A 21,971-nucleotide genomic window follows, 5' to 3' on the forward strand; every position below is an offset into this window, starting at 1 on the left:
ATTAAATTAAATTAAATTAAATGATTCGTATATGTATTACTTTGTTGTTATTATTATTATTATTATTAGTTGTAGTAGTTGAAGACTTTTATTAAATCTGTTTACTGTTTTTATCGAAACCGGAAGTGCATCGTCATCATGTGTTTTGTCAGTCAGCTGTTCATTCATATACTGCCGTGTGATGTTAGTGTGTGTTTGCGTTCATTTCGCGAGCGTCGGCACGCGCACATTCTGTGTGTAGTTGCACAACAGATTGTAAGATGTTTGTTGAAGATGCTTGTAAAGAACTTTGCACTATTAGGAAAGAACCACATGTGTGAGTTACACAAACAGGAAGCGTGCATCACATGCTTTGTCAAATCTATCAATGATGAAGCACAATTTCTGAAAGTCTTTATTTTTTAATGTAACGTTATTCATTTTTTATTCCGGAGTGACTCTGGATTAGGGATGTTAGCCAGTCTCGAACCTCAAGTCATGCGTTAACTTTCAAAAACAGGCAAGTCTCCTTTATATCTATTTTTTAAGGAAGATATTTGCACATATTTATAATAAAATTCTAATAAGTTACATTTGAAATGTTTAGAAAGTGGTTGACTTATCAAAGAATGTTGATTAATATTTATAATATGTTTCTGCTTTGCATCTCCGACTATTTTTGACCAAAGCTCATGGCCAAATTCTCACCTAATTCTTGCAGTCAAGTGATAAACCCACATCCTGCTGACAAGTCTATAAAAACGGGTTTCGAGGCTTTTTAAAAATGGTTGCCTAGTTTTATCGTTTTAAGTTTAGTTTGGCTCGTAAATATACTACATGTTTCCTTTAGGCTACTGACCTACATTAGTCTGCTGAACACAAAGAAAGCTTTATGATTTACCAAACGCTTATCGCGTTAAAAGTGACGTTGTTAATCTGCATACCAAGACATTTTTCTTGGCTGGTTCGTCGACGTCTGAACCCTGGAAAGCCTGACTTATGGATTAGTATGACAAATCTATTTATTTTTTTGATAGTTTATTGATTAAAAAATACATTTGCATATGTTTTTGTTTAGTATCATATAGTATGCTTCATATAGGATGATATAGATAGAAGAATATGATGCTCATACTTAGGCTATGGAAGCTTGTTTCCGCCACTGAATAAAAATAAAATAAAAAAGACAACTGACCTTTTATCCCACAATTCAGACTTTTTTCCCCTCAAATTGAGAGTTTTCATCGCACAGTTTTCACTTCCTCGCAAGACACCTGACAGGACCTGAACTATGGAAGCTGTATATTAAATGTGCTTTATAAATAATCCTTACTTGCATAAAATGAATATAACAATTATTTTTCACTCTATCTTCTAATAATGTGTGTTCGTTTTATGATCAAAGCTCTGTAGTTTTTATTGTGGTTGCAAAAATGGGTAACACTTTATTCTACAGTGTCATTGTTACACATGTCACTGAAGTAATAACTATTGATGCATAATTATTACATGCAACTAACCCTAAACCAAACCCTCATCCTAACCCTAACCCTAGTTCATTATTATTACTCAGTACTTAAATGTGTAATTACTCTGTAACACAGACAGTATAACCCAAAAACATATAATGCAATGCAATACAATGATGATTGAGAGATAATCAAATAAACATTCCTCAAAAGCCTGAACTTCATGTCGGATCTATTTTTAATGAAAATTCCTGCGTGTCGAAGCGGCGTCATGTGCTTGTTATCTTTTTCCTCTAAACTAAACAAGGAAATCATTTAAAAGAATTTACCCTCATAATTGTCGATCAGCGCAAAGAAAAAATGACAATGGATTTCACAACATCTTGTAGCATCGAATGATTTTCTGATTGTTGGTGTTCCAGATAAAGTTCCTCACGGGCCTGCTCTTCTTCACACTTACTGGCTCAGGACAGGTTTATGATTTGTAATGTTGTTGTTTTTTTGGTAAAGCCATGGAGGAGCTGGACCCGGAGGAGCAGTTCCTCAGGGATGCCAGGAATGGGAACCTAGAAGGTATCCAGAGGCTATTGATGTCCAAGATAAAGGAGGAGGCCAAGATCGACATCAACTGCAAGGGTAGGACACGTCATTTGACCGGTCATATCTCTCGAGATATTTTTGAGTACTTCTAATGGCTTTGCTTTGTGTCAGGCAAGAGCAAATCAAATCATGGCTGGACGCCTCTTCATCTGGCCAGTTACTTTGGACATAAGGATGTTGTTGAGGCATTACTGAAGGTATCGATCATCTCAGGCTTTTGATATAACACACATTCTATGTATGATATATGAGTATGTGTATTATGAGAAGAATGGCTTTGCGGGAGTTTCTGATTTGAGCTCATCTGTGTTTCCTACAGGCTGGAGCAGATGCCAACTTGCCAAATAATGTCGGAGACACGGCCCTCCATAAAGCTGCATTCACAGGGAGGAAAGTACGTAAACTTCTATAATATATCATAATGCACTGAGAATATGGATATAAGCTAGAGCTAAGAGTGATAATCAGTTATTTGATAGATAGAAATATAGAAAGAAAGAAAGAAAATAACACCCAACATTGGAATTCAAAGGTAAAGTAATTTATTTAGTGTATGTTTCTGGATAATTATAAACATTTTACTGTCTTTTTATATATATATATATATATATATATATATATATATATATATATTTTATATATATAAATGTGTAGCTTAACAATTAGACTGCGCAAAACAAAGATAGTAATACATTTGCATCCTTTCAGATCACTGAACAACTTGGCAACAACAGTATTTATATATTTTTTTTTTTAAATTATTATACATTTTATAATTAGTTAATAATAATAATAATTGTATTAATATGTATTAATAATATTACAATTGATTAATATTAATATTATTATGCAGTTAGTGATATTCTAATTATTAATATTTATAGTAATTAATTAATAATAATCAAGTTTTTATTGACTTAACAAAACAAATTGCCATAAATATGACAACAACAATGGTAATAATAGTGATTATTAATAAAATAATGTATTATTATATGTTTTTATTGTTATACATATTCTTATTACAATAATATAAATGTTATTAATGTTTTTTTATTATTATTATTATGCAATTAGTTGTATTCTAATTATTAATAAACTACTAATAATGAATATTATGTTTTTATTGACTTATTTAATTATTAATAATATTGTAATGTATTATTAATATTATTATGCAATTAGTAATATTATAATTATTAAGAAAATACTCATAATAAGCACCATATTTTTATTGACTTATTGACAAAACCACTTGGCATAAACATGACATAACAACAATGGTAATAATTATTATTATTAAAGCAATTTATTATTATATGTTATTAAATATTCTATAATTACAATATTAAAATAATATAAATGTTATTGTTATTCATTTTTTATTATTATTATGCAATTAGTTGTATTTTAATTATTAATAAAATATTAATAATTAATGTTTTTATTGACTTTTAATTAATAATAATATTATGATGTATTATTAATATTATTATGCAATTAGTAATATTATAATTATTAATAAAATACGAATTATTAATATGCTGTTTTATTTATAATTTATTAATATTATTATTTTATTATTATGCGATTAGAAATTTTATAATTATTAATAAAATACTCATAATCAATATTATGTTTTATTTATAATTTATTAATAATATTATTTTATTTTTATGCAATTAGAAATATAATTATTAATAAAATACTCATAATCAATATTGTTTTTATTGACAAAATAACTAAATATGACAACAACAATTGTAATAATTATTATTATAAAAATAAATAAAACAAATAATTGTTATTATTATACATTCTATAATTACAATGATGATAATAATAATAATAATAATGACATTACTATTATCATCATAAGTAATATGTTAATTGTTAATAAAATGTTCATAATTAATTTGATGTTTTTAACCGACATAACTATTTACCTGAATGCTGAATACAGATTGTCTGCAGAACGCCGAACACTGATTGGACTCTGAATTCTAACCGAATGCTGATTTTGCTGTTTAGGAGGTTGTAATGTTGCTTCTTCAGTATGATGCTTGTCCTTCTGTCATCAATGGGACGGCGCAGATCCCTAAAGATGTTACCCAGAGCGCTGAGATCAAAAGCATGTTGGAGGGTAAGCGTGCTGGAATTGCATGAAAACGTCCCTCTACTAAATGTACCGAAAGTGCTTTGGATCAAATCTGCTGAGTGATTACTTTTGTCACTAGATTTTTACTGATACTTTTTTACCAACTAGCTGCGGAGAGGACTGAAGAGAGGAAACTAGAGGAGCAGCTGCTGGAGGCGGCGCGGGAAGGAACCATATCTACCCTCGCTAGACTGGTAACCTTTGCCTAACCATTTTAAAGACGTCTACATCATGTAACATTGTTCAAACGTTGATGATAACTCTAGTTACTCGCGTAGCTAAACATGAAGAAACCCCCGGACATAAACTGCACGGACCTGCTGGGAAACACACCGCTGCACTGCGCCGCTTACAGGGGGCAGAAACAGTGTGCCATCAAACTCCTGCAGCACAAGGCCAACCCTAACGTCAAGAACAAAAACGGTACCCAGCGCCAACTTATTAATCTTTTTTTTTTTTTTTTGTAGCATCATGTGTTAAAACTCAATATATGCTCAATTAACATTCTTATTGTTTCAGTTTTGTCATAGTCAAATTTTTTTACTTTATCAGTACGTCTACAAATTTATATGAATCATTAAATTGATTAAATATTTGTATTTTATAAGGATATATTGTGGTCACCCGAAACATGCTGATGTTTATTTTTGCATATTTGTTTTCAGACCAGACTGTTTTTGACTTGGCTAATGATGCGGAAATGAAGCAGATCATTGCAGGAAATGTTTTGAAAGTAGGTTCATTTAACTGAACACTTCTGATGTAAGAGTGTCACAAAAGTATGCAATATTTTTGTAATAACTTGTGCGGCTTGTTTCAAAAATACCTTGTCCATCTCCATATATCATAATATTTAGCATAATTTACACTCATTTACAATCAGTGAAATCAGTGTACTGTGTTGTGAATTTGGTTTTGTTTGATCCCACAGGGCATGACGCGGCACGTTAAAACATTTGAGGGGCCTCTTTGGAAGGTATATTTATTATTCATTCTTTTTGCATTGTTTATTCTGTATTATTTACTCTTTCTGTATTTGCTTATTTATTTTTCTTATTTATATATTTGTTTGTATATATGTTTATTTTTTCTGTTATTATTTATTCTTTATGTATTCATTTATTATTTATTTATTCTTTCTGCCTTTTCTGTAATTATTCATTTGTTTATTACATATTTTTTATTTATTTTTTTATTCGTATTTATTTTGATTTTTTCTGTTATTATTTATTCTTTATGTATTTATTTATTCTTTATTTATTCTGTTATTATTCATTTATTATTTTTATTTATTTATTTCTCTCATATTTATGTACTTATTTTTATTATATATTTTATTTATTTTTTACTTATTCTTTCTGTTTTTCTTGAATTCATTTTCTTGTTTATTTGATTTATTGTTTCAGAGCTCTAGATTCTTTGGCTGGCGCTCCTACTGGGTAGTTCTTCAAGATGGAGTCTTGTCATGGTACCCTAAACAGTGAGTATCTGCCTCTATTTCCAAAATGTAATGCTATTTTAATAGAAATTGTAATATATAATACAATTAAATGATAGCAAAATTGCTGGAATTAAAAGACGTATTTTAAGTTGCAGAAAAAAATATTTGAAAACTATACTTTTTTATCCTTTTTTTAACTCGTCAAGGTCAGATGTAGATTCAAACACACGTCGGCAAGTTTGCAAACCACTAACACAAGCACAGTGCATGGTAAGATTAATTTTATGATTTGTCATAAGATGCTGATTCATGTTTAATGGGGTTTTGAATGACTTGCAAGACTCCTTCTCTTTGCATCTTTCAGATTAAAGCGAAAGATGACTGCTATTTCACTGTCAAATACTTTGATGACAGCGTTCACCATTTCAAAGTGTCACAGAAGAACAACCCCGAAGACACCAGAAAAGTGAGATTCCTTTCTGCTTCCTTGTTTAATCTAGAGCGGAGAGCATTATGTGAGTTTGTGTGAATTTGTTTTATTTTTCAGAGGTGGCTGGAGGCCATAGAGGAACATTCAGCTTTTAGCACACATTACTGCTCACAGGACCCTGACAGTGAGGAAGAGGAAGATGATGTTGTGTCTGTAAATGAGCTTTCTGACTCACTTCAGGTGAGAAATGTCCTCTGCATATTGTACATACCTAACAATCACATCAGCTGATAAAATGCACATGACTGCCCTTTCTTCCTCTTCTACAAGCACATGTAGCTGTTCTGAAACCTTCATCATATGACAACCTTATCTATAAACTGTAAAAGGTTGTGTGTGTGTGTGTGTGTGTTTTTTTTACAGACATTGAGTATGACAAAGATGACTGGCAGTGAAAACAATATATATGTGTGTGTGTATATATACAGTACATACACCTATACACACACACACATGCGCACACACACACACATATATGTATGTATATATGCATGTATGTACCTGGGTGTGTACATAAATATATGTGTATATATGTGTATTTATATGTACAGGTGTTTGTCTATATATACGTATGTATATGTAACAAAAGAAGTTTGTGTTTAGTTGGTACAGACAACCTCAAACAAAAAATGTGCATATATTCTAAAGATTTTATGTCGCTAGTAAATTTAAATGAATATATATATTTAAAAAATAAATAACTAAATATATATATATATATGTATTATTTCTAATATATGACAACAATTGTCATAATTCTTTCTATATTTCTTATTTATTCATTCTGTATTATTCTTTCTGTATTTGCTTATTTTATTTTTTTATTCATATTTATTTTTTCTGTTAATATTATTCTTTATGTATTCATTTATTCTTTATTATTCTTTATTTATTTTGTTCTTTCCGTTTGTTCTGTTATTATTATTAATTTATTCTTTTTCGTATTTATTTATTTTTTATTTATTTATTCATACTAATACATTTAAATAGTTAGTACATTTAAATGAACAAAATAAAATACAAATAAATTAAAAGTTTAAATTGTTCCGTTTATTTGGTTTTATTTGAACTATATTGAACTATAAATAGATATGATCCCATGCTCATATATTTCTACAGTGCCAGGAACATTTATTCTGACTTCCCTTTTTCACTCTAACCACAGGAAGTGGTAAAGTTGACCCATACCTTTTCTTACAGTCATAACCTTTCTCTTCCTAATATCCTTTTTCTAACAATTATTTTTGTTGTCTTGTTCCTCTTTTGTGTGGCAGCGGGCCGAGTTTTGCCATCAGAGACTGGAGACTGAGCTGTTGGTGCTCCTGTCCATGGTGAAAGAGGATGACCTGGTGGAACGTAAGAGCTTAAATCATCTGCTGCTTTTTGATTGGCCTCGACCGCATGTGTAGATCTGTATTTTTAAAGCCACAGCTTCTTTATATCCTTGCAGGATTGCCTGTGACAGTCGTTCAGAAGCTGAAGGAGGTCTGCGAAGCCTCCAGTGAAACCTGCTCCTCACTGCACCAGTGCCTGGGGCTTTTTTCCAGACAGGAAGGAGTATGTATCTACTGTGTGATTAGTGATTATAACAGTCTTCATATTAGCCATGAAATAGGTTGAAATAATGTGAACAGATGACTTTAACAGAAGCATATACCATTGATTAACAACCTTGGAGCTCACAACAGGTCTATCTTTAAATGTTTATAAATCACCATCAAATTATAAAAAAAAAAAAAGAAAAAAAAAAAGCAGGTTATAATAAGTGCGTGCTAAAAAACGGAGCCACGGCAGAGTGGTGTTTTCGTGATTCTTTTGAGCCTTGGTGCTAGCTTGGACTACACTAGTTTGAATTCGGTCAAACAATTGTACGTCCCTATTTGTCAAATAAAGATACTAAAAAACCCCAAATAACATAAAAAAAAAAAACTCCAAGCAAAGTTGTTGTTAATGATCACAAATACATCGAAAATATAAAACATGAGCATGGGTGTATCATGTATTCCATGTATGGGGCAAGTTAAGGGTTATTCATCAAGTCTGTTTTTGGCAGGTCAGACATGTAAAACGCTAGATTATATTCCTGCATAGTGGATTTCTAAGTGTGTGTGTTTGTTCAGGCACGCAGTTCGAAACTGGAGCACGAGGTGGAGAAGAATAAAATCCTGTCAGAGGCTCTGCAGACGCTGGCCACTGAACATCATGAGCTGGAGCAGTCGCTGGTCAAAGGATCGTCGCCCCGCAGCGTCCGCAGTGAAGACGAGTTCTACGACGCTCTGTCTGGTGCGTACGTTTTAATCTTATGCCTAATTTACTTATTACACACTTGTCACACATTTAAATGTTTTTGGATTACTTGTATTATTTAAGGCGAGACACGGCAGGCAAAAACATCGTTGTTTTTTTTTTCACTGGTCAATTTTGAGATTTTGTGATTTGTCTTTTTTCAGACTTGTGGTGGAAAAAAAGTCAGAAATACACATTTAGGTCTTTATTTTACTACACTTTGTCTGTTTGCGTCTGTAGATTTCTCATAAATTCAACAAAAGTTGGCGTTCTAAATCATCCCGCTGCTCTGCGATCGCAGTCTGCACACTGTCATCACACACACCGTTAGAAAGCTCTCTCTCTCCTATACAATGCTGTCGGATCCAAATATGGTCATTTTCTTTTTATCAGCAACCAATCGTGAAAGTAAAAGGGAGGATTTAACTCTAAATGCGCAATCTCCTTGGCTGATTTAAATCTTTAAAGCCTGTTTTCTCAAAATTACTTTTCTCTCAGAATTTGATTTGGGGCCCCCTCCCACCACGCGGAGTCACCTGTGCTTGACGATTATTGACACAAATGTCACGCAAAAATGTTACATTATAAATTAATACAATGAGGTTATGTATTAATACAAAATAAATACTTAATAAAAAATAGATACTTAAATAAAAAAGTTTTAACTCTTTGAAACTTCTGAAAACAAACTGTCACAAAACATATAAAATAAATTATTTGCAAAATATCCACCAACGTTTTGCAACACTTTGCAGTTTGAATGATGTCTTTTATGAACATGACGGAGTATGTTTTTATGTTTCCACTGTTCGATCGCGCCCGCGCCTCACACACACACACACACACCATATTCCAGCATTGCAATCTTGACATTGCAGCCTGTTCATTTTAGCCATAATAAATATATAATAATAAAATAGTCAACCAAACATATAAAAATTACACTGCTCTGTTTAAATAGTCAGTAGGCTAGTACAATTCGTGCCATTCAGCGTAAGCACCGTTCAACTGTGATGTTTCCAAGCACATATTTGCGCATGTGAAGAGGATGATTTTTTTTTCGTCGATATTGGAACGTGAGTGAAAATACAGAGAAGCCTATAATAAAGAATAGTTTACCATCCAAATACATTGCAAATGTTGAAACTTTTTTATTCTAATGAGAGAGATACGTGAGCCCAACGCCGCTTACTTTCACTTTCGCTTTAAATTATTTCGTTTTGGCTGGTTTCTAGTTATTTTTTATTCTTGTTCTGTTCTGAATATCATTAAATTTAAAGGATAAATCATTGATTTAAATGTCAATCATCAATCATTGATCAAATCAAATTTTTGTGACATGGCTTAACATTACCGTGACTTTGCGCACGAATTGTCTATGCACGCGAGGTTATGGCGCATGACTCAAACACTGGCAGACACAGCAGCAGTTGTAGGCAGGTATATTGATCAAGAAATCAGAATTTTCTTGTCTTGAATTATTCATTCATTCATTCATTTATGTCACTTGTTTAAGTTAATTAATGTAAAAAATAAAATAAAAAACTCGGGAGTTCGCTTATGCCTCGGGCCGGCCCTGTTCGAAATCTCCACTTCAGTAGCCCCTATGTACACCAAACTTTCCAGTCTTGTACCTAGTTATATTATGAAGACATTAAGAGAGGGATTTGTAAATATATTATTCCTAGCCTGATTTATATAACATTTTATTCCAAAAAACATGGCGAAAATAATTTCTTTAAGGCTATTTTAAGGCCTGTATTCTGATTTACAGGATAACAAAAGTTGATATCCATAAATCCCTCGGTAATTTTTTCCCCATCTAATATGTGAACACAATGAAAAAAAATTATTTTGAACCTGGCTTTATCCAATACTCAGATTTCGTTTTTTAAAATATATGCAAATTAGCGCATATTTAATTAAATAATGCATAATTTGCATATTTAAACATTAAATTACAGAAAACTTGTAATACATTTTTTTCTCATCTTAATGTAGGTAATCAACTGGGAAAGTTTTATGGTGATATCTGCTAGTTAACATTTTTACCGTATTCACCTGTAGTGTCTCGCCTTATAGTGTATAATATCGCCCGTTTATTGCTCATTGGCTATAATATAAAAAATAATTATCTGCTAATCTGTGCACCCCTAGTGCACTTTTGTGAATAATTTTGCCAAAAATATATTTTATGTTTTGCACATAATGTAGTAGTATGGAGTGACTGGAGAACAGTTACTATAAATAGCATCCCATATATTGTCTTATTTTTTTTATTATTTGAATCGTAAATATGCACTATGCGTTTCTGTAACGTTTTCAGGTGTATGTTTTTGCCTCTTTTATTGAATAAAATAGTTGAGTGACAGAAATGTATTAGGAGGAGATGCTGTACAAGGAATGGAATCGTGAAACTGCGCAGACTGAATTCAAACCTGCATTTCCCACATGAGCACCAAGGCTCAACAACATCTGCTTTTATGACAATGAGTCTTATACGTTTTCTCAAGTTAATAAGTGCATAGATTAAAGATTACGTCATGATTCCTACATCCCTTATCACTTAATCATGTGAAATCCATGATTTACAATATCACTAAAGACCATGAGCCCATTTAATACTTTCAGTCAGCAACTGTTACAGTAACAAGTAAATCTTCAGAATCAGCTTCTTAATCATGAGCCACCTTTCTCAGTGATGTGTCCGGTTATTTCCGGTTCCATTAAATGTCACCTGATCCCCTGCTCAGGTTTCCTCAGAGAGCTTGTTGCTGTCGGCCAGGCATTGTCCCACTGAGCCATGTATGTTTGTGTTCGGTTGCCACAGATTCGGACACTGAGACCGTGCTGAGCTGTTTTGAGGCGGCCGGCCACTCGTACGAAGACGGAGAGGACTTAAAGTCCGAGCTCTACTGCAGCGTCCCAACTCATCTCGGCGGCAGGATGTCCCAGGAAGACCGTCGTGGAGAGGAAGAGGATGAAGATGAGGTGGCCAGAGTTAATGGAGTGAGGAAACACAGGTAGGAATGCAAAAAATTGCATTATTGCATAAATATTTAGCAAAATGTTATTTTTTTTAAGTTCAAAGTAACTGGACATTTTATATCAAAACAAACTTATACAATTCATATAAAAATAAATGTGATCTTAGACGTAACATTCAGCCCAGTTTGCTTTTTAATGTCACTTTGTTGTTATTTGTCTGGTTTCTTAGATGCAACTTCTCTGTTTTGTTTTGTTTTGTTTTGTATCTTGTGGTAAATAATTTAGCGAGCCAAGGCCAGAAGAGGCGCTCATAATGAAACAGTAAAAGATTGATGAGGTAGCCGAGTTTAACGCCGTAATTTGAACTTTTAAGGCTCGGCATGTTGACTGATGGCATGTTGACGGATAGTTGACTGACTTTGCATCTGATCGTTGAGTATTTTTATTGGATGTCTCTGAATGCCTCTATTTTATAATAATGTATTTGGAACATTGTTCTAAATATATATACTCACACACACGTTGTTGTAATTGATTTTCTTGTTGTCCATTATACTTTGATGTATACCCTCTTTTTTAGAGACTTCTCATATTGCTCACAATATTAACTTTTTGCTTTAACAAAGATTAACCACACACTACATTTCTTTATTATTACATTTACATTCAGAAGGTACGATATAAAATAGAAAGTTTTGGAGTATCTTGAGCACTCTGAAACTGATCGGGACACTGGCCTTGCTTTGCTGAATAAGATATAAAGCTTCCGTTACCTGTCTGATAACACCAGTCTAGACGTTTTCTGTCTGCATGACAACAGTAGTTACCATGAAAACAGCTAACTAGTCTGTTTTTCATTATTTTAGTTGTTTCTAAATGTAAATGGCCATTTTTCAGAAGCTGATAAGGCACAGTTCAGTTCCTTTTAATTATTCCACAGGACAAGTTTACCAGCTCCCATGTTCTCCAGAAATGACTTCAGTATCTGGAGCATACTGAGGAAGTGTATCGGGATGGTGAGGTTTTTACTATCATGTAATCTTTAACTTTAAGACAATATCTTTTTCATTCAAAACACTCAAATTAAGCCATCTCTCCATCTCTCTTTCAGGAGCTGTCTAAGATCACCATGCCGGTTATTTTTAATGAGCCGCTAAGCTTTTTACAAAGGCTAACAGAATATATGGAGCACACGTACCTCATCCACCAGGCCAATGCGTTAGACGACTCTATTGAGAGAATGAAGGTGAAAAAAACAAAACAATATACATTACCCTCTATTTGTCTGAAAACACAAGGAAAAACTCTTACAGGCCCTAACATGCTAAATAACTATGAAATATGACTAATGGCCAATTTATCAGCCAACTCTCCATCATCTTTGGCCAATTTTCTAATTTTCTCACATAAAAATTAGTTAAAGGGATGGTTCGGAGTAATTTCAACCTAGGGTCCTTTGCACCATGACCTCGAGCCAAACACCCCCCCAGAAGCCTTTTCTCCCTTGGTCGAACATTATTAAAGTAAAGTATAAAGAGCTTATTTAGAGATATCAGCCGAATGGCTTAGTGCAGGCGCTAATGGATCCAAGGTTGTATCTCGTAAATTACCCCACTAATAATGCCCAGAATGGTACCAAACTTCTACAGTAGTACAAATACTACTCATAAAATGAGGCATTGGAAAGTTTGTAAGTACATCAGGAGTTTATTTAAATAACACTTGCCTGATGGCTTATGCTACGGCTAACCCGGACGTCGAGGTCACTTCCGTGATTTGGGAAAAGCACGTTAAAGTCCTGGCAGAAAGTGATGCATAAGCCCCTCCTCCACACTTCTAGTCCCAACCACTTACATACGAGGGCCAAACTCCAAGCTCGGAGCCCTCCCCCCGGACAGCACGCCAAATACGCTTTAAACTTTACCCCCTCTATTTGTATTCAAGTATGAACTCGTGAACTATTAGTTAACACTAAGTTGTCAACACTTCGGAAAAAAATATAATTCGTCGTTACACTACATCCTGTATTGTACCTACAGATTCGTCATACCTATAGATTCTTATCTAAGTAAATGAATTCATGTGTTTTCTATCCAGTGTGTGGCAGCGTTTGCAGTATCAGCCGTGGCGTCTCAGTGGGAAAGGACGGGTAAACCCTTTAACCCCTTGCTAGGAGAAACATACGAGCTAGTCAGGTGAGAGATTGAATGTTAGTTTATTAGCATTGACGTTAGCATTGCGGTGCAGTCACGTTTACCATTGTTCGGTGAATCAGTCATTTCAATATGAATCCACTCGATCTGGAATTTCACACAGGGACGAAAGATTTCACAAACAATTCAAAGTAAATTCGTCACGCCGACCAGCAAAAGTTGTTTGGTTTAAGAGTAACTTGTGTGTGAGCCGTGGATCATACATTGCTACACTAATGAGAATAGGCAATGGACCCACAAAATTTTGTTAATGTGACCGCACTTTTAGCGCAAGCATTTCAAATGTGACTTTTGCTTTTTTTGAGTGTTAATTTGTTAGCATTCATGTTAGCATTAACATTAGCATTGCAACTGTAACTTTGTGTGTGTGTGAATATCAATATATCAGGGATAATTACCATGTTTTTTCCTCAACCTTCAGGGATGATCTTGGTTTCCGGCTGATATCGGAACAAGTGAGCCACCATCCTCCTGTCAGCGCCTTCCATGCCGAGGGATTGCAGAAGGACTTTGTGTTTCATGGCTCCATCTACCCCAAACTGAAGTTCTGGGGCAAAAGCGTGGAGGCCGAACCTAAGGGCATCATCACTCTAGAACTTCCTAAGTAAGCGTGTGCGATAGAGCTTTACTAATATTCACATTGGTTCTCATTTGTTAATAATTGCGTGGACTATTTAGTATTTGTATGCACATGTATTTCAACTTTTTATGAAAAATGTTCACCTAATTCACAACATGTGAACTTGACAGCACATGAAATTGTTCTTAACCTTGTTCCAACAAGCGAGTTCACACCATGATGGAATTGTAATTTCGAAATTCTGATTTGTAAAAAGTGTTCACGTCTTTGTAGAACTCGTAATTACGACTTGAAAACTCAGAATTTTTCAGAGAGCTCCGACTTGTACCATGTGACTGCTGTACTACCTGACCACTGCAGATACATTTTGACATTGATAGTATAGTTTTGACTTAAAAACACATAATTCCATAAGTCCAATAAGAACGTCACGAGTTGTCGCACAGACACCCATTGATTTAGTAACTGTCATATATTAAACTTGTTACAGGCATAATGAGGCTTACACATGGACGAACCCCACGTGTTGTGTCCACAACATCATCGTGGGACAGCTGTGGATCGAACAGTATGGCAGTATGGAGGTTATCAACCACAGGTATCAACTAGACTCTTCTGTAGATGTACTAGTTCTGGTTTCACTTTACAAAGTTTATTAAATGTACTAGTTCTGGTTTCAATTTACAAACTCTATTAATGCTGACCCTTGACGGATCATTTTGACTGATATTTGCCAATAGAACTGGTGAAAAATGCTGCTTGACTTTCAAACCGTGTGGCCTTTTTGGGAAAGAATTGCATAAGGTTGAAGGCTACATCCTGGACAAGAGGTCAGTGGTTTGAGTTTTTAATTTCCATGGTAAATGTTCACGTCATTTTACATTGATTATTTGTTAATTCCACATAGCAAAAAGAAGGTTTTCATCCTTTACGGGAAATGGACGGAGTGCATGTACATAGTCGACCCAGTTCTGTTTGAAACTCAGAAGAAGAATGATAAAAAAGCGTCGGAAGACAAGAAAAGCAGTAAACAGGTGTTTCTGAACGTTTTCATTCAACATTCGTCAAGATACCAGTCTATTGTAATAGTGCCAGACTAATAAGGCTAAATGTAAGAGATGCACTACATGTTTTATAACTGTTTTCTTGTTGTTTCTCAGCTATCTCAGACATCAGACTCAGAAGAAACACCTCAACCAGGTGGAGATTCACTGGATGTGATCCCAGGAAGTCAGTTGCTCTGGAGAATACCACCTAGACCAGCAAACTCTACCCAGGTCTGTTCCAGAATAGTTGTCGCTCTGAGAAATAGTTGTCGCTCCTTTTCTTTAAAAAATAAAACAGTTGAAGTGAATGGGGTCAATTTGTAAATGTTCAAATAATCATGGTTTCAATAGTATAGTCGCAAGAAGTGAACAATATGAGTGTTGATGTGATTTTAGACTTAAGAAAATGTATACTACACTTTTCAGTGTAAAACTATATCCAGTTTTAATTATGAGCTTTTAAAATCTCCAAAAACTAACTTCCTTTCTAAGTGCCTCAATGTAACCTTGATTTTTGCTTCTTTTTTCTTTTTCTTTCTTTTTTTTTTTTTTAAAGAAGGGACGAGTCGGAATTAATTTTTGTGGTAATCAGAATTATGCCACAAATGCTGTCATTTGAGCTTTTTTTCTACATTTGTTTCTTATTATCTTCAATTTTTTTTTATATTTTGGTTTTATTTGCATATAAAAAGATGTACAACTTCACTACATTCGCAATGCAACTCAATGAGCTGGTCAAAGAGATTGAAACGGTCATCCCAAAATCGGACAGCCGACTGAGGCCGGACATCCGAGCCATGGAGAACGGAGACATCGGTATGCGTTTTCCTGTGTGCATCTTTGTGCCATTGCTGATGATGTGCTTATGATGTCATATTACATATCTGTAGAACTTCTCGCAAACCAGCAACATTGAAATATAAAGTTTCTTTTTTGATCATCCCAGACCTGGCTAGTGAGGAGAAGAAGCGATTGGAGGAGAAACAGAGGGCGGCACGTAAGAATCGCTCCAAGTCGGATGATGATTGGAAGACGAGGTGCAGAAATATTATATTACAGTTTTTTATTTTCACACAATCATTTTGCTGTTCGCTTTTTCCAAAAGTTACTACAGTTATTGTTAGTACTCAAATCATATTCAATAAAAAATGGGATCTCCTTCAAACATTGTTTTTCAGAATCTCATTGAGATGAAATGATTTTCATGATTTTTTGATGAAAGTGTTGGCAAATACTATGTAAAATGTTGTAAAAAATAACTGCAGATGCTATGCACATGTAAACACTGTTTTTTTTGTTGTTGTAAAATTAGGGTTTGCTTGTGACTAACTGCATTCACTGTAAAAATTGATCCGTTGACAACTTAAAGAAAGTGAGGAAACTCATTCTTCATGCGTAATTGAAAAAAAAAATCAGTTTTGTGGAATTAAGTTTACATTACTTAATTTTTTCAATTGCACATGAAGTTTATTACTTCATTTTAAGGCAACAGGTTTCCTCACTTTTTTACATTGTCAACTGATCACTTTTTACAGTGTAACAAATTCTATTATGCACACTAAATTTAGTCATTTATTTTACTTTATTACACCATTTTTCTATCCATATCTTAACAGTATCTACTTAAGTAACTCCTTGATGTTTAACAGCACTCTTAGTCCTGGTTAACTGAACACTGTCCTTTGCATTTAACCCCATTTTCCCTTTTGTTTCTTTTGGCATTATCATCCATCCTGTGACTGCGGTGAACAGAAACGTCGCCTCGGGCCCCAGGTTTGACGCTTGCTTTGTTGCTCTGTCCTTTTCATTCAACTGCTGCTGTTTCACTCCTGAATCACTCCTGGGATCTTTGTAACCACAGTCTGTAATTATTGCACAATTAGGGTTTTTTATGGTAGAATAACATTTGCAACAATTTGTAACAACACAATTATAGTAAAACGTTTGTTTTGTGTGTGGGCCATTATGATTTAAAAAAAGAAAAATGTAACCGCAAATAGTTATTGACTATTTGTGATGCAATTTTTTTTACGATTTGTATTACACCAAATGTATTCATATAGTAAGTCACTTCTACAGTCTTTTTTTAGATTAACATATGTAAATGGGACTTCACACCAAAGGAATGAATGTTGTTTTATGTCCCCTTAGACAATCTATTTTTAATGTGGAATAAGACAATGTAAACAGAGCTCCCTGGCCTTCCACTGCGAGAGCAGGGTGAAACTTTACACCCGGTTTAAGTGTTACAGCCAAATGCTCCACTGAATCTCTTAAATAAGGAAAGAGATTATTGTAATAGGGGGTCAAAGAAACATTTTCTTAAGCATGTTTGGCTGTTGAGTTGACTGACCCCAAGAGACTCAATGTGGCAAAACGGTCTGTTATAATCAACTATCAGTGGTTTTATGTGTTTTCTGATCTGAACCTTTTCTCATTGTCCAAAACAGGTGGTTTCATCAAGGTCCAAATCCACACAATGGCTCTCAGGACTGGCTGTTCTCCAGTGGTTACTGGGACCGTGATTATTCCCAAGTACCGGACATATACTGATCCACAGGAATTCACTGTCATTGATAAATGTATAGTTAAAACTACCCCGAATGTAACTAAAAAACATGTACCTTGGGCTTGTTGGCCAGGTGAATATTTTAAATATTATATATGCAATACTTTTTTAAACTCACTGCTCTGTATAGCTGAATTTAGAGTTTTCACAGTTTCATATTTAAGATGCATATGCAACAATCAAGGCTTTTGATATAGTAACAAGCTGGCCTTGATATAGTAATATCAGTGTACTGTAATAGCAATAATGGGCTATTTTAGTCCTGCAAAAAAGGATTTTTCCACAGGAAAATTTTTAACTGGTAAATTTGGGTGTCCCTCAAGGTTCAAGTCGGAGTCTGTTTTGTTTTCTGTTATTTGGGAAACAACATGAAACAATCCACTTGTCATTTCTAAAAGCTGGTAACATGCCCACTGTGTTGAGTGTGGAATGTGTTATAAAACACAAATTATTTTGAAAATGACTGTTACGTTTGGTTTAGAACTTTTTAATCTGCAAATTCATATTTTCCACTCACAATACAGTATTAGGACAGTGAGTCTATTTCTGCTGCTCTTTCTGTTGTGATGTTGATTTTTATTTAGAAGGATGCCTCTATGGTGTCACTAATATATTGACTAATGTCTTGTCATATTATTTTATAATATAACAATCTTATTTTAATTATGTATTTATCATGAGTTAGTTATTCTTCTGATTTTAATTTTTAAAGTTGGTCAGTGACAGGAACATGGATCTGTAGTGCAGTCTACTTTTAAAGGTTGTATCAGCGATTTCAGGCCCAAAAAAAGCCCAAACATAAATGATCACATTCATCTAATCTTTCCTAACGATCCGCTAGCTGCCCGACCCATAAGCAGACCGTCAAAAAAACGCGTCTCTGTAGGCAGCCTAGGCTCTGAGATCTGCACACAAAAACAATTGGTTTCACCAACCACTCAGAACCAAAATAAATAGTGTTCCAACCAATCACCGACAGGGATGGGTGTTGTGAGGTTTTTTTCATGATGCACATTGCACGAAACGGGAGGGAGGGGCGAGCTAACTTGGTTTGTTTGGGATCTCGCTTCAAACACAAACAGAAGTGACGTCACCACAATCGCTGATACAACCTTTAACCCCATATCCATTTATTTTGTGTGGGTGTGTTACATGTTTTTGTGTGCATATTTTTTTAGAGATTTATCTTGTCAAAAAATGTCTGTATACATAAGTAATGCACAGAATTATTTAAAAGGTATTAAAGATTATATTTACATCACATCTAAATAAAAATGGAAAAAAAGTGTATGATCATTTCATGCAATATGAAAATACAGAGAATAATGAACCAAAACAATATGACCACCTGCCTAATACGCTGTTGTGCTACCAAAACCGCGCCAAGCAACAATCCATTCCTGAACAATTTGTGGCAGGGTGCATTATACTGCTTAAAGAGGTCACTTCCACCAGGACCACAATTGTCATGAAGGGGTGTACAGGCACAACAATGGTCACCTACAATTAGGTAGGTGGCACGTGTCAAATTTACGTCTGCATGAACGGCCGGACCCAGGGTTTCCCAGCAGAGCATTCACATCAGGCAATGCGACCTTCTTCCACTGCTCCAAGGTCTGGTTCCTACACTTGTGTACAAAACAATAGTCACAAAATGGCATCAGCTGTGTTTGTATGAAACAAGAGAGAGCGAGTCCACAATACTGGATGGCATAATTAAAAAACTACACAAAATATTGGTTCGACTGAGTTTGAATAATTTATTAGCTCACCAAATGCAAAACTTCCACGAAGAAAAAACTTTCCTAGCAATATAAATACTGTTCATTTTCTCACACAAACCGCTCGTTTCGTGTCTTAGGCCATCAATGTGTACTTACGACGGGGAATTGTTTTAATTTGGACTCTGTGCATGCTCTTCGAGGTGGTGACCATAGACCTGCATTATGACTGACAGACAAGAACGGTTTGACTTAAAAATATCAAAATTGAAACTACTGCGGAAACAAAGACACCTACATCTTGGATGCCCTTGAGGTAAGCTAAAACATACCAAAAAATAATTTCAAAGTGAACTATCCCTTCAAGCTGAAACCAAGAATACTAACACAAACACCTCTTCAAGGCTGGATTTGGCCAGGCTCTAACTATAAACGGGAGTCTTTTCAAAATATCAAGATAACATGATCTTTCTCTCAATGAGAGGACACTTTAATCTAACAGTAGACTTTTCTTCCCAAAATGAATCGCTACTTTTTCTATCTATTCGTAATGTATATTCAAAACTGGTAGCACATTCTATTCGGCTTTAGCTAAGAAATGGTCACTAAATCTATTGGTTCCAATGACCCTTGTGACCTAAAGTCGTCATGGTGAGCTAGAAGAACATATATATGTTTTAACACGTTGAAGACCTTTCTCAAAAACAAACTGATTCCATATTTCATTTCTGGAAGCTGGGCTAAATAAGCAAGCACTGTTGCTGTATTATTTCCTAGCATGGGCCAGACATGCAGTCACCTCCATGATATCAAATACAGACATTAGAAAATACATGAAAAGAACATTTCAATAATCACAATAGTAACTTATATAACAAGGTAAAATCTCATAAGCCTAGAGAAAGTCATACAACTCATGTGATATTTAGAAGGAAAAATATTGCTTAATACTTTGATTATAATCACTCATTATATACATTGAAGCTGCAGTGGATTCCAGAATCCTCCCCTTCACATTCTATTCGATTTACATTCGATTCCATTCCATTCACATTCGATTCAATTCACATTCTATTCGCTTCACATTCAATTAGATTCACATTGGATTCACATTCGAGTCACATTTTATTACATTCACATTCACCGATTTTATCATCACTGCATTGGTTACCTATAAAGTTCCGTATTAATTACAAGGTATTGCTACTGACTTATAAAGCCCTAAACGGCTTAGCTCCAGTCTATTTAACGGATCTTCTATCACCCTATAATCCATCGCGCTCTTTAAGATCACTAAATTCAAGGCTTTTGGTCATACCTAGGATATCCAGAACCACTAAAGGAGGAAGAGCATTTTCACATTTGTCTCCAAAACTCTGGAATAGTCTTCCTGATACTGTTCGTTGCTCAGACTCGCTCTCCCAGTTTAAAACTAGATTAAAGTCGCATCTCTTCAGCCAGGCATTCATATAATCCTACAGTTCAAACTACAATCCGGCCTCTAGCTCATAAATGCCAGAGGAGAACTGGCCCCCGACTGAGCCTGGGTTCTCCCAAGGTTTTTTTTCTCCATTAGGTCACCTGATGGAGTTTTAGGACACCATTAGGTCACTTGGAGTTTTTTCGGTTCCTTGCCACTGTTGCCTTTGGCTTGCTCAGTTGGGGATATTTTGGGGATATTTAATTTAATTTTATCAATCAATAAATTCCACTTGAAACAAACCTTGTTGTATTATTTTAATTTAATACTGTGAAGCTGCTTTGATACAATCTGTATTGTGAAAAGCGCTATACAAATATACTTGACTTGACATTCGATTCACATTCAATTATTCACATTAGATTTACATTTGATTCGATTAAATTCACATTTGATTCACATTTGATTCACATTCGCTTCGATTAATATTCGATTCCAAGAAATGGGCAGGAATAAAGATCTGCGAGACAGAGTTTAGCAACAGTAGTCCACACACAAAATGATTATCAGATCAAATACAAAGGTTTATCAATAATATTTTACTGAGGTTAAATACAGCTGTATTTTATTTGGGTAAAAGTTAAAAATGACCTAGTGACGATCCTGGTTCTTTTACTAAAATATAACTACCATCACCAGTGGTGGAAATGGTCAAGATTCACTGGAGGAACATAAACACAACTTACTATTTTTCACACATAGGAGTCATAAAACATATAACAGGCTTTGTTTCAGGAAGCGAGTCATTTTTGGGTCCATGGCATCAAATAGTCTAAAAACCTGAAAATGATATGCTTTTCTGGTACTTCAAACAGAAATAAAAGTGACAAAATGTCTAAAAAAAAAAGTAAGATAAGTGACAAAAAACAGTTTAAGATGAGATTATTCTGACATAAGACTATTCAGATCCTTATTGTAGTTATGTTTTTATTTTTTTTACTAATGCATCAG

General features: G+C 34.4%; 1 protein-coding gene across 3 annotated transcripts; it reads left to right on the forward strand.

Annotated features, from left to right (window-relative positions):
* Nucleotides 1-154: 154 nt before the first annotated feature.
* On the forward strand, nt 155-19,109 carry osbpl1a (oxysterol binding protein-like 1A). Of its 3 annotated transcripts, XM_082138388.1 has the most exons (29): nt 156-499; nt 1,959-2,084; nt 2,160-2,245; nt 2,368-2,442; nt 4,080-4,191; nt 4,315-4,400; nt 4,485-4,629; nt 4,872-4,939; nt 5,138-5,182; nt 5,613-5,686; nt 5,854-5,917; nt 6,012-6,113; nt 6,195-6,317; nt 7,412-7,493; nt 7,588-7,694; nt 8,258-8,420; nt 11,254-11,446; nt 12,352-12,427; nt 12,523-12,657; nt 13,509-13,606; nt 14,046-14,228; nt 14,695-14,802; nt 14,945-15,034; nt 15,112-15,238; nt 15,365-15,481; nt 15,943-16,066; nt 16,197-16,287; nt 17,003-17,023; nt 17,701-19,109. In XM_082138388.1, exons 2-29 carry the CDS (start codon nt 1,961-1,963, stop codon nt 17,801-17,803), a joined length of 2,922 nt encoding a protein of 973 aa, XP_081994514.1. In that variant the 5' UTR covers nt 156-499; nt 1,959-1,960; the 3' UTR covers nt 17,804-19,109. The 3 variants fall into 3 exon arrangements, with proteins under 3 accessions (XP_081994515.1, XP_081994516.1, XP_081994514.1); XM_082138389.1 differs by lacking the exon at nt 17,003-17,023 and having other exon boundaries at nt 155-499; nt 16,197-16,308; XM_082138390.1 differs by lacking the exon at nt 17,003-17,023 and having other exon boundaries at nt 155-499.
* The last annotated feature ends 2,862 nt before the right edge of the window (nt 19,110-21,971 follow it).

This window comes from Leuciscus leuciscus (assembly GCF_965113295.1).
Source record: "Leuciscus leuciscus genome assembly, chromosome: 15".
Lineage (NCBI taxonomy): Eukaryota > Metazoa > Chordata > Actinopteri > Cypriniformes > Leuciscidae > Leuciscus > Leuciscus leuciscus.